Source organism: Schistocerca gregaria, unplaced genomic scaffold, assembly GCF_023897955.1.
Source record: "Schistocerca gregaria isolate iqSchGreg1 unplaced genomic scaffold, iqSchGreg1.2 ptg000304l, whole genome shotgun sequence".
Lineage (NCBI taxonomy): Eukaryota > Metazoa > Arthropoda > Insecta > Orthoptera > Acrididae > Schistocerca > Schistocerca gregaria.
Genome location: NW_026061786.1, coordinates 2,451,787 through 2,466,344, shown reverse-complemented (window position 1 = coordinate 2,466,344; position 14,558 = coordinate 2,451,787). Strand labels below are relative to the sequence as shown.

The following is a 14,558-nucleotide window of genomic DNA, read 5'->3' as shown; positions in this document are numbered from 1 at the left end:
CAATCGGAAATACGGGTGTTTTAAAGGAAACTGCTGTTTTGATGTGTTTACGGAACATGTTGCATATTACATTTGAAATACCACTGCCATATTTATGCGTCGCCGGCCGCTGTGACAGAGCGGTTCTAGGCGTTTCAGTCCATAACCGTGCTGCTGCTACGGTCGCAGGTTCGAAACTTGCCTTGGGCATGGATGTGTGTGATGTCCTTAGGTTAGTTAGGTTTAAGTAGTTCTAGGTCTAGGGGACTGATGACCTCAGATGTTAAGTCCCATAGTGCTTAGTGTCATTTGAACCATTTAGGCGTCACTCGTCCAAAACTAAGGATGTATTTACAAAATTACACTTATTGTACACTATACTGGTATAACTTGCTTTCAGTTAACATTCGGAAAACACTCGTACGTTTTTCACTGTTTCTGTTTTTCAGTCACTGCTTTTCTTGACCACGGCTCTCATTTCCCGGATAGGCAGAACATCGGTGTAATCAAACGGATTTTGACCAACATACTCTGATAACAGATCACGCATTACAGTGCGATCGTTTGTTTGATGGCGGATCTCTCGAAAGGATCGTCTTCGCTCTCTTCTTCCACCGAACGCAGTTTGTTCACGAGACCCGTATCACTTAGGTGGTCCAATCTCGGTTAATTGGCATCCGTGTTTGACCACTCGTGAACGTTTCCGTCATTTGTTACAGAAGGTCGGTCAGACAACTAGCAGTATCACATTTCTCGTCATTTTAACCTTCAAAGCCACTTTAGCTGTGGGTGTTGCATAGTCATCCACCTGTAGAAAGCGAGACACATGAATAATAATGCGTTCCATACGAAAACATTTGTTCTAATTATAACAGAATACTTCAATCTTTTTTTTTCAAAAATTACCGTTCTGTGGACGAATAACCTGCATCGTGATAATAACTCTTTAACCACAATAAGCCTTGTTTCTGTAAAAATACTTTCACAACAGTGAAGACGCCTTTAATATGCAATAAACAAAATGTACAGCACACAACACAGAGTAATGTAATAACCCTCAAATGAAACACCTATACTTTCATCCGAGTTTGGTACGGCAATGCACAGTACACCGCGTAACAAATGCAGAGAACTTCATAATTTTGACTTACATCATCACGGCTGAGTATACAGTGACACACCATGTGTCTCATGAACATGAATGAAACATAAAACATTTCGAAAGCTATTCCGAAAATATGGTCCAATAGTTCGCGAATGAAAACGACTGCGAAAATCCGATGAAGCTTTGCACAGATGTGTTGGGCAGTGTCTCTAGATTGCCTGTCGATCACGTCGCGTCGCTCTTTTCTGTTCTGTACACACAGCGAGCACGTAAAGACAAAAACTAAGCTCCGCCTAAACAGGCCGTGAAGGCCTCACAAGGGCTGAGCGCTCCACTCCTGCCAATAGCGCTAATCCGGTCGGATGGTCACCCACCCAAGAGCTCGCCCAGTCCGACAGCGTTTAATCTGACGGGAACCGTTGTTACCACTGCGGAAAGGCCGTTGGGCACGTAAATATGCCTGATTTCGTGCAACCCCAGGAAAGATACATTTCCTTCTTCGTGGCATTTATCGACCGAACACTGCAGGGGCAATTGGCACAGACAACGAACTGCTGACCAGCGTAGAGAAGTGGCGGGAGAAGCACAAGCGGCTGCCTTCTATGACGAGGGTTTTGAAAATTTGCTACAAAGCTACCACAAATGTCCAAGCCAGAGGGGCGATTATGTAGAAAAGTAATTGCAAGATGTAGCAAACTGTTGCAAATACAGCATTTTTTATTTTCGTTGTTGTTACCACTTCGTGACACATCGGGTCTTATTTTCTGAATAGGCCTCGTACTTCCGCGGCTGCGAGAATTCTAGCAACCAGGTCCGAGAGAGTATTGACCAGAGTCTCTCAGACTAGGCTCTTCACATGACTCCAGGAGAATAAGTCATTAGTATGACGTCTAGTGACCGAGATGGCCGTGGAACTGTACCACTGCTTCACAGCCTCGAGTGCAAAGTGTGCTGTCACCCCGCCATGCTAAAATAACATAAGCTGGCGTAATCTTAACGGTACATCTTTTAAGACTTCTGGGAAGACAAGACTAAGGAACGTTTTGTACGTGACTACATTCAGTGCCGAGGTGTAGGAAAGGTCTAGTAACAAAATAGTTGACATTAGCAGTCAATACACCCAGACTGAACTTCTGCTGATAGGATCATCACTCCAATGCTTGCCTATTTTAGTCACCCCATGCATAGCTATTCCTACTATTGAATATGACCTTCCCTTTAAAAATGGTGGCTTGTAAGCAACACGAAAGCACGAAAATTAAGGTTTCTGTACGTTTCTGAAGGAATCAATTTGCAAAGTTCACTCGCAGTGGCAACGCTGGCTGCAATGATACGACTTCTGTGGATGATCCTGGTGCACTATTGTTCGTGTCAGGCTCTCAAAACAATTGATTGATTTGTGTTCGGAGATCGTGCAACGTCCCAATTACTTGAGACAGGACTGTCACCAATAGCAAGTAATACACTTTGTGATCATAAGCATCCGGACACCTGGCTGAAAATGACTTACTGGTTCGTGGCGCCCTCCATCAGTAATGCTGGAATTCAGTATGGCGTTGGCGCACTCTTAGCCTTGATGACAGCTTCCACTCTCACAGGCCTACGGCAGTCAGCTACTGGAAGGTTTCTTGGGGAATGGCAGGCCATTCTTCACGGAGTGCTGCACTGAGGAGAGGTATCGATGTCGGTCGGTGAGGCTTGGCACGAAGCCGTCGTTCCAAAACATCTCATACGTGTTCTATAGGATTCAGAGGGATTCGGATCAGGAATCCGTGGGGGCTAGTCCATTACAGCGATGTTATTGTCGTGCAATCGCTCCGCCACAAGCCGTGCAATAAGAAAAGGTGCTCGACCTGTTGAAAGACGCAATCGCCAACCCCGACTTGCTCTTCAACAGTGGGAAACAAGAAGGTGCTTAAAACATCAATGTAAGCCTGTGCTGTGATAGTGCAAGCCCCCTCCATGAAAAACACCACCACACCATAACACAGCCGCCTCCGAATTTTACTGTCGGCAGTAAACACGCTGGCAGATGACGTTCACCGGACAGTCGCCATAGCCACACCCTGACATCGGATCACCACATTGTATCCCGTGATTCGTCACTCCACACAACGTTTTTCCACTGTTCAGTCGTCCAATGTTTACGCACCTTACACCAAACGAGGCCTTCTCTGGCATTTACCGGTGTGGTGTGTGGCTTATGAGCAGCCGCTCGACCATGAAATCCAAGTTTCCTCACCTCCCGCCTAACTGTCGTAGTACTTGCAGTGTATCCTGATGCAGATTGGAATTCCTGTGTAATGGTCTGGACAGATGTCTACCTATTACACATTACGACCCTTTTCAACTGTCGGCGGTCTCTGTCAGCCAACAAACGAGGTCGGCCTATTCGTTTTTTTGTGCTGTACGTGTCACTTCACGTTTCCACTTCACTATTACAGCGTAAACAGTGGAGCTAGGGATGTTTAGGAGTGTTGAAATCTCGCTTGCAGACGTGTGACTCAAGTGACACCGAATCACCTGACCACATTCAAAGTCAGTGAGTTCCGCGGAGCGCCCCATTCTACTCTCCCACGATGTCTAACGACTACTGAGGTCGCTGATATGGAGTACCTGGCAGTAGGTGGCAGTACAATGCACCTAATATGAAAAACGTATGTTTTTTGGGGTGTCCGGATACTTTTGATCACATAGTGCACATTCTCTTCATCATCGGGTGTTGTAGCAGTAGCATAACTCACACAGCCATTATCTTCCACTCTAACACGGAAGGATACTTCCCCCTAGGGCCTCATGTCAGGACGCAAAAGCACTGAGACGCGGTTGCCGTCGGTGTGGAAACAGATCATCACAGCGTCATTGTGCCGGGCTGCCGTCGCTTTCAGTGAGACCGCACACCAGGTGCATACCAGTCAAGTCTTCATCAGCAAACCTTTCCACAGTACTGCTGTACATCACTGTCAAAGAACAACTGATACAGCCGGAAAACAAAACCCTAGGCTCAACAGGGGAGTACAGCACGCAGACTTGAAGAAAGCAGAAACTGTGAGCGGATGGAAACGAGCTTCACAGCTTACACCATCGACATTTGCACTCCTGTGCACTATTTTTAGTACAACAAATATAAAAAGCTACCTGAAACAATAAACCAAACGAAATGCGAGCTGTAGCGAGCCGAACGAAGACTGTGGGACCCTTCAACCAAACTACTATCCCTTTAACAACCTCTCAGGGTGTATTATCCGAAGGTAACAATGACATTAGCTGTTAGTGGGTATATAAAGACATCAGTGGGAAAAAGTGAAAATTCGTTCCAGACTGGGACTCTAACCAGGATTTCACCGTTTCTCACGAATGATCGCCTCATCCATCTGGACACAGTCCCTGACCGACTCAGATTTCCAACTTACTCACACGCTACTGGCGCAATGCTCCAGCTCAATTCCCGAATATCCTCGTTACCTGTAACGACTCGCTGATTCCCGTAAGAATACGAGAGTCTTAGTGCATCTGCACCGAAGGGATCACTGGGCCGACTCCTCAAGTCACTACTCCACAGACCAGATGCACGAACCAGATAAACGGACGTCCTTGGGCAAATAATTCATTCGTAATGGAACATTCGTACACTGACGCCTAGGCAGCAACCTCGGCTGGCGTCCGAAGCCTTAGGAAACGCCTGCGGCGTGAAACAGGATCTTTACCTTACATCCGTGCCAAATGGGTTCGCCTCAGGCGACTACATCCACAAGGAGGACAGGTCAGTCCCTCCTGAGCGCCGTCTCACGCGAACCCCGGCCATTAGCCGACACCTATCCAGATTGCCCTGGATCTCGGGACCTCCCAAGACACTCCAGACAAGCGTGGAAGACACTCGCTGCAGCTGCCCCAGGAGGACACGCTCGGGCGCTAGATCCAGACCAAGGTCCGGAGCAGGGACCACATCCTGCATGTCATTGCCTGCCCGAGGGTGAAGACAGCCGGGATTGAGGCAAAGAGGCCACTTGTGTGAACCAGCGAATCGCAGCGAATAACAAGGATAATGGGCAGCGACACTAAGTGGTGTGAGGTTAAGTTAGAAATTTAATTCGATCAGGGTTCAGCGATCAGGGATCGTGTCTGGATGGCTAAGGCGGTCAATGCGACCGTTCGTGAAAAAAGGAAATATGCGGGTTCGAGTACAGATCAGGCACGAATTTTCAACTTTCGCCATTGATGTATTTGAATGTGCACTAGCACTTACCTTGATTATTTCCTTTGGATCATTATCATGTAAGGCTGCAGTATTAAAAATGGTGTGTGTTCTTTTGGACATGCCCGAAAAAGCAGACACCACATACATACAGCCATCCACGGTGGCTGAAAGGTTCTAGGCGCTTCAGTCCGGTACCGCGCGACTGCTACGGTCGCAGGTTGGAATCCTGCCTCGGGCATGGATGTGTGTGTTGCCCTTAGGTTAGTTAGGTTTAAGTAGTTCTGAGTTCTAGGGTACTGATGACCTCAGATGTTAAGTCCCATAGTGCTCAGAGCCATTTGAACCATTTGAATACACATACACTCAAAGTTTGTCTGTGGAGTTCTGTTTCACCATGTATATTCGTTCATTATCACTGTTTATTGTTGAATAAATGGGTACTCTCTTGCACTGTTACGTCTCGGCATGTATAAGGTGACTACTATTGTATGCTATTGAATGTCAATGTTTATGAGCGATGGAATTTATATGCTTTACATATTTTAGAATCTGACTGCGTTTACTATTACAATCTGACTGCATGGAAAGATATTTAAAGCGGCAGCCACATGCAACCCACTGACACTACTAAGTCATATTCTTCGTCTACCGAGGGTTTCTACACTCATGCAGTAGTATTCAATTGTTTGTTACCCTGAGATGTGGTGGCGCTGCGACGCGTTGCATCGCACATTTTTTGCGATAATTTTGTAGATAAATTACTTACTGAAACAGGAGAAGCCTACAATCGTTATTTCTTTGTTGCCAATTATTGTATCGACTGATAAAATTAGCGACACCAGCTGTTACCATGCACTGATGTTACCTGTGCCGACTAAGTAGCACTTAGTGAAAATTAGACTTGACCATCTTCCCCACTGCATAGTGGTCAGTTCTACCTTGCCTGCTGCAGCTCAACCACATTCCTGCTTCTGGTGCGGTTCTGCTACCCTCTTCGCTTTAAGTAAGGATTACCACTTTTAGCACGTTATTTGCTTACAACATCACGCGAAACTTAGAGTCTGGCTCCATGGCAGGGACAGTTAGCTTTCGGCGATGACATAGTAAAAAGAATCATTAACCCTGAGGATACCTCTTCTAGTGGTGTGAAACCGGTCGTGATTTTTTATGAATAGTATTCTAGAGTCAGTGCGAATTATTACTTTCAAAATCAGACTTTTCTGAGCACTTTTGCATTCAGTACTATCTGGGTATCTATTGAAGGCCAAGTATACATTTTTTCCACTTCTATTAGCCCATCCCCCATTTCCCCCAATATTCATCTCCTCCCCCCCCCCCCCCCCACGGAGTCCATCTCCATCTTCCACCACCTCTCTCTGTCCTTCTGTTCCTCTCCCTCTGAATATCTCTCCCTCTCTTTGTTCATTCCCTTTTCCTTTCTCAGTCCATTGCTCCCTCCTCATCACTGTGTACATCTCCTCCTGCCCCTCTCTCTGTCCATCCGCTCCTTCCCTTCCAGCTCCTCCTCCACACTTCTCTCCTTTTGCCTTTCTACATCCGTCTCCTCCTACCCTGTCTCTCTATCCACCTCCCTGTCCCACACTTCTCACTTCCTCTCCTGCTGTTCCCTGGCTCTTTCCATCTCCTTCTCTTTCCTTTCTCTCTTGCTATTTATCATCCTCACCCCAACAGGAGGTTGCTGGTTCTTCATCCGACAGCATTTCTTTCCAGATAGTAAGCAATAGGTGTACCAAGTTTCACAAATTTCGATCCAGAGGTATATATCTCTAGCAAATTCTGCCCTATAGTTTCATTTCCACGCCGCTTTATGTGTATGACGTCATATTTCCTGAAGTATGCATCGTACAATGACACATTTTTGCAGATAACTTCATTGGTTTTGTGAATACTGTCTGCAAAAATCTTGCGAATAGAAATATTATGAAAGAAGCAATAACTTTAAGGTCAAGCCTTATGTGGCAGTCATACAGCATGAACAGCAAAGACATGGTGAACAATAAACTTTTCTCCTTTCATCATTTTTGGACGGTGTTACTCACAAAGAGTCTCGTAAATGTTTAGATTTATGAGTAAAGTTTGTTGTTCTTAAATACTGGATAAATATAGTCTGACTATTGATGCGTCGTGAGATACACTGCTTTCTTACGTCCACTCTACCCTTTTTGAGAGGTAGACGGTTCTTATCCCCACAGTGGTTCTTTCCACACAGTAAGTGATTTGTGTACCTAATTCAGTTGAACTTGATCCAGTGATTTAGGAGAAAATGTAAACACACACACACACACACACACACACACACACACACACACACATACGCTTTTATAATTTGTATGGATTCAGTACTACTCAGTTACTTCATTCTTTCCTCAAGTAATTTGTCATCATTGATTTAATCTCGCTGCCGCTGTCTGTCTCGGCTGCCGACTGCGCTCGCTCTCTGTCCGCACCTCGCTCCCGGTGCATTCTGTCCGTCTCTGTAGTGCTTCGTGTGGCCTTCACGGCCATATCTTTCCGCGTGATGCCCTGGCGTATTCTCCCTAAGTCATTTGCGCCGTTCTCAGGTATTATATCATATGTCTCTACCTGGTATACATGACACAACGACGAGTACATTACTCATTCAACGATTTTGTTTTGTAACTAGTGCTTTACTTTAATGAAACTACGACATACTCCAGGATTCCATTCCATGGCTATTTTATCTGTTATCTGGAGGTTACAAAGTATTTTTTTTGGCACTTAATCAAATCCAAGATAACTCTGTAGATTACCACAGAATTTACTTAATTTGTCTTCCTAAGATCTTTATAAGATTCCTTTGAAGGAAAATGAATGTGAAATTTCTCATCGAAGAACTACACTTGAGTCTGTTTGCTACTTTAGCCCCGAACTTACCTAGAGTTGGTCTCTTGGGTTTACGACTCTGCAGAATGTCTCAAAATGACCAGAATCCAGTGTGGACTTGGTTTGAGGAATACAGGCAGACTATCTGAGGGCATGTACGTCCTCTATTCCACCTCTCCTCCTTGCACTGTACACAATTTTTCACTCTCACTCATACCCTCACCCTAACCCCATCCCCACCCTGTCCCCCACCCTCTGACCCTCTCCCTCACCCACTCACGCACACGCACACACACACACGCACACACACGCACACACACACACACACACACACACACACACACTTTCTCTTCGACGACAAAAGGTCAGCCGAAATGCATTCAGCGAAGTGAGTATGTTGATCCAATCGACCAAAGCACAGTGACAGGAAAGATCGTTCAAAGATCCTGAAAATTCTACGTAATGTACACAGAGGTATAGAAACACCAGAAACGCAGCACATAACCAAGTCTAATAAGGCGCAGGAAAACCGTTGGCATTCAAAGCAGCTTCCAGTCGTTTCGGAAAGGATAAACAAAGGTCCTCTACGGTTTCCAAAGGAACGTTATGCAGTTCTTCATAACTACATATTTATTTACATTAAGAATGAAAACAATGCTACAAAGACTCAATAATGCTAGGGTGTGTTGACAATGGAGACGATGGGAGATGTGACTCGCGCTCACAAAACCAGTCCTGGACGATATGAAGTGAGTGAATGGAACCCTTTCGTTTTGAAAGCGGCTTATCACCATTTGGCAGCAAACATTGTACCATGGCACGGGCATGGCCAAATCAGTCACATAGTCCTTGGCAATAAAGTGACCTTGCCGAGTAACCTTTGGGTCCATGTGATACCACGAAACGGCTGCCGACATCACCGAACCTCCACCATGTGTCACTGTTGGGACATAAAAATGGGCAAGACGTCGGAAACAGTGGGAAACAGGACTCATCCGACTAAATGACTTTATTCCAGGTCATATAGTTTGGACATCATTTTTTCATCGTTGTGGGAATTTGTATCACAGCTCACCTTGCAGTTCCCTGCTTATGGAGGTCCGTTCGTGTAGTTCTGATGCTCACATTATTTTTCAGTTGTAGTCCGTTTATTTTTCGTCACAGACCTCTTCAATGACAGTCCGTCGCAATCGCTCAACATACACTTTCCTCCAAGTTGTGACTTAGCGTATGATGAATTTCCGGTATCTCTGTATGCAACATAAATCTTGGGTAGAATCCATCGTCAACCACCGAACACTTAAAAAACTGTGGTCATGGAAGTGCACACCAATGAGCACCAACAATTTTCCCGCGTTAGAATTCACGTAGCTCCGACATAATGCAATTACAACTATACGGAACACTCTTCTGACAACGATAGCCACTTGCAACTGAAGTGAGACACCCCGCAGTTGCAAACAGAACAGTGCAACCTGCAAGTTGCGCTGTCGTTTGGATTTATGTCCAAGCATCCATTTCTCACAGTGCTTCCATATTTTTGCCGAACTCTTGTACATTAGCTAGCCAAAAGGCTTAAAGAGGAATCCTTAGATATTCGAAATCGATAGCAAATAGACAATAACAAATAAATGTAGCTGACTGGAGGATAAGGAGTCTCTCTTGTTCCTAATAAAATCTTTAACAGTTGACTACAGCAATACCCACCTACGGAACTGTCACAGTCCTGCACCAAATCTGTTCTGCCAGTGGCAATGTTTGTAGCGTTTACAGAAACCAGACTGCTCTTCTGTAATTCGGAAGAGGGTGAGGCAAGGTTGCAGCCTATGTCAAATGTTATTCACTCTACACAGTGAGGACGCAGTAGGGAAAACCAAGGAGAATTTTGGAAAGATATTTCAAAGGATTTAAAAGGAAAAAATCATTTACCGATAATGTCGTAATTCTGCCAGAAACGGCAAAGATCTTGGAAGAACAGTTGAAAAGAGTGGATGGTGCGTTGAAAAGAGGCTATAAATGAATATAAACGAAAGTAAAACGAGAATAATTATATGTTGTGGAATTAAATCACGCTGTTCTGAGTTAATCAGATCAATACACTCAAAGCAGCAGAAGAATTCTGCTATTTTCAAAACAAATCAGGAAGGCCACAACATATTCATAGATAATTTAGAAGCAATGAGCGGTACTCACAACAGGAAGTCTTGTTCCCAGCAGGGGTTGGCGCCTTTCACCGTTACCGTAGTCGACTTCACATTCTGCAGCTTCAGCGTGACATAGGTGTTGTACTGCGCAGCTGCAACATAAAACATAACATGTCACTATGGTCATTCACGGACACCAATGGTCAATTAAACATGTCCTACGAGCCACAAAGCGCATACAGGTATCAGTAAAATAGACTAATTCCAACTTATAACTGAAAATATTTACGATCCCGTAGTTCCTAATACTCGTAGAATGCATCTGTAAAAAGCGCGCTAAGACCCAGGCTAGTACCATGAAACTTAGCATGGTTAAATTTTCAAGGACGCACCGTCAGTGATGTATAAAGCTTCTTATTGAAACGGATGCTCCGTTACTCATTTGGCATACAATATGTCTCATAATTTCTATTACACTCTTCTAGAGGCTGAAGAGAGTACTTCGCAGATACATTCTACAGGCTGAAGAGGGTACTTCGCAGATACAGTTTTGATAAGGATCACATACCAAGAAGGGTACGAAATACAGTGGTTCGAGCACTCGTCATCAGGTTGTCTTCTCCGTGACAAAGGAGCACCGTGAAGCGATAAATATGAAAGTGATCACATCTTAAAACTTATATTACATCCATGCAGCACATTTCCGGACGTGGCTTTCTTATGGAAACTTTATCTACTACGTCTCCGCTACAATCCCTGTGAAACATCATGTACAATGTTACCTCTTTATCATCACTTTTCGGTCATCTTCAGGTCTAATGACAACAAACAGAAAGAAACGATCAGACAACGCAACGTCAGTGGGTTAAAATATTACAAAGAATAAAAACACAGAACACGTCATACAGTCGTTACCGCAAAAGCTTGTCACATCACTGAGTGACAACTTCTTCTACGAAATGCTGTACAAACCTCGTGCATTAATACAGTACCTTGGACCCTCATTGTAGTATGGAAGTTTGAGCAGTTTACAGCCGTTGTTTCAATATATTAAAGAAATTCTAAACGACAAAAGTAAGAACAATAGTTAAAATGATAAAACCAATTGTAGAGAAACGATCGGTGAATTCAATGACGAAAATATGTATACTGTTCCTCGAAATCAGGAATAATAGAATAAAGTTACAGAACAACATGTGGTTTTTATATGAGTATATACACATATGAAAAATGTTTTGCATCACCTCGGTTCCGAGCGTTCCGGAACCTGTACAGAAAATTGGAATAGAGATCAACATAAACATCATTTCCGCCATTTTTATTGCTCATGAAGACACACATTGCGTGTTGTAGCACCATGCAGTGAGACCTTCAGATGTGGTGATCCCGACTGCTGCACACACCGGTACCTCTAATACCCAGTAGACGGCCTCTTGCATTTGATGCATGCCTGTATCGGTCGCGACAGACTATCCACAATTTCAGCAAGGCACTCTTGGTCCGGATTGTCCCAGTCCACAACGGTGATTCGGCGTAGGTCCCTCAGAATGGCTGATGGGTCACGTCGCCCATCAACAACACTTTTCAACGTGTCCCAGGCATGTTCGATAGGGTCCATGTCTGGAGAACTTGCTGGCCGCTCTAGTCGAGCGATGTCGTTATCCTGAAGGAAGTCATTCACGAGATGTGGTCGATGGGGATGCGTCTTGTCGTCCATGAAGACGAATGTTTCGCCAATATACTGCCAATATTGTTGCACTGTCGGTCGGAGGAATGCGTTCGCGTATCCTGCGGCCACTACAGTGCCTTCCATGACAACTAGCGGCGTTCATAATGCCACTTAATGCCACCCCAAAACAGCAGGGAACCTCCACCTTGCTGTACTCGCTGGACAGTCTGTCTAAACAGTTCAGCCTAACCCGTTCAAAATGGTTCAATGGCTCTGAGCACTATGGGACTTAATTTCTGAGGTCATCAGTCCCAACGAACTTAAAACTGCTTAAACCTAACTAACCTGAGGACATCACACACACCCATGCCCGAGGCAGGATTCGAACCTGCGACCGTAGCCGTCACACGGCTCCAGACTGTGGCGCCTAGAACCGCTCGGCCACTCCGGCCGGCTCAGAATGACCGGATTGCCTCCAAACACGTCTCAGACAATTGTCTGGTTTAAGGCATATGCGACATTCATCGGTGAAGAGAACGTGATACCAATCCTCAGCCGTCCATTCGGCATGTTGTTGGGCCCATCTGTACCGCGATGCATTGTGTCTTGGTTGCAAAGATGGACCTCGCCATGGACGTCGTTATTGAAGTTGCGCATCATGCAGCCTATTGCGTTCAGTTTGAATCGTAACACAACCTCCTGTGGCTGCACAAAAAGCATTATTTAACATGGTGGCGTTGCTGCCAGGTTTCGTCCGAGCCATAATCCGCAGGTAGCGGTCATCCACTGCTATAGTGGCCCTTGGGCGGCCTGAGCGATGCTTGTCATCGACAGTCTCTCTGTATGTCCTCCATGTCCGAGTAACATCGCTTTGGTTCACTCCGAGACGCCTGGACACTTTCCTTGTTGAGAGTCCTTCCTGGAACAAAGTAACAATGCGGACGCGATCGAACCGGGGTATTGAACGCATGGGCATGGTTGAACTGCAGACAACACGAGCCGTGTTGCTTCTTCCTTGTGGAATGACTGAAACTGATCGACTGTCGGACCCCCTCCGTCTCATAGGCGCTGATCGTGCATGGTTGACCTTTGGGCTTGTTTAGTGACTTATCTGGAGAGTCAAAAGGACTGTGTCTGAGATACAATATACACAGTCTACGTCTATCTTCAGGAGCTCTGGGAACCGGGGTGATGTAAACTTTTTTAAATGTGCGTATATAAATAATAAACTTACCGTGCCAGGCCGCATCTTTCTGTCTGTATGTTGCAGCTGGGCTCTAAACTAGTGCACGGAGTTCCGCACTGTTTTCACTAATGGGACGACTGATTCACGAGGAAGGCGCACACTGACCAGCCAGAACATTGTGATCACCGACCTGCTAGCGGTATAAACCGACCCGGGCGACAGCAGCGTCACCTGGAGAGACATGACTGTTAGTCAGGCACACGCACGGTGCATACAGAATCGGGGAGCCTGCTGTCCGTGTGTAGGATGTGGAATGCGCGCGATCTATCTGAGATTGACGGAGGGCAGATTTTGATGGCCCTCTGGATCGGTGCTAGCATTTCGGAAACTACAGCACTTGTCGTGAGGTCGAGGAGCGCTTTGGTGAGTGTTTTCAGGACGCGGTGAAACCAAGGGTGAAACCAGGTCCAGGCGTCGTGGGGCTGGGCGGACACCCCTCATTACAGGTGTCTGGGCAACCTGATAGAGCGGAAAGGGCCTCGAACTATGGCGCAACTAAGATCAGACTTTAATTCTGGATAGAGTACAAATATTTCTGAACGCACAGTGCACAGAAAATTCCTCATGATGAACCTCCACAGCTGATTATCCATGCGTGTGCCAATGTCAGTTCCACGACATTCGCAACTACGACTAAAATGGACACGTGGCCATCGGCACTGGACATCGGCGCAATGGCAGGGCGTTGAACGGTCTGATGAATCCGGATACCTTCTTCATCATGCCGACGGGAGGGCGCGAATTTGTCGTCTTCTAGGGGAACAACTCCTCGACAGCAGTACTGCGGGACGGAGAGAAGCTGGTGGCGACTCTATTATGCTCTGGGGAACATTCACGTCGCAGTTGCACCAACTTTTCGTCCTTTTGATGCTGCACTGGAAAGCTGGACGGAGTGGTTACGCCAATTTGGATTCCATCTCGCCGCCAACAGAATTGAAGGTAACGAGCGGGAGCATTTTTTTTGTCTTCAGTCGGCGTACAAACGTACCGTGTGATAGTCAAATTATTTCCCCGACGAGACGTAGCAACTCTGTCCTACGCCGAAATTTTGTCTGCATTAGATACATATTGCAAAGAATCAGTCATGTAGTTGAGAAAAGGTATACCTTCTTTCGTACAAAACGTACAGCAGGTCAGACTAATCGGGAGAGGGTTTCAACCTTGCAAGGCCTTTACTAGGGATTGTGCTTTTAAGTGTCAATGTGGACTCCCTTATTCAGATACTATGGTACGTGATGCAATTGCACAGAACGTTTCTGATGTTCGTATAAGAGAACAGATTTTGAAACTAGTAAATCCCTCCATTCAGCAAGTGATGGACATATTGGATCGGCAGGACACACTTTACTTTG

The 14,558-nt window shown here is 45.6% G+C and overlaps 1 protein-coding gene across 1 annotated transcript in view; it reads right to left on the bottom strand.

The window, feature by feature from the left end:
• The window catches only part of LOC126305261 (phorbol ester/diacylglycerol-binding protein unc-13-like), a 641,582-nt gene that overhangs the window by 454,773 nt on the left and 172,251 nt on the right, over positions 1–14,558 (bottom strand). Inside the window, exon 3 of the mRNA XM_049992031.1 lies at positions 10,341–10,443. Within this exon, the coding sequence (XP_049847988.1) occupies positions 10,341–10,443 (103 nt within the window). The remainder of the gene's footprint in view (positions 1–10,340; positions 10,444–14,558) is intronic.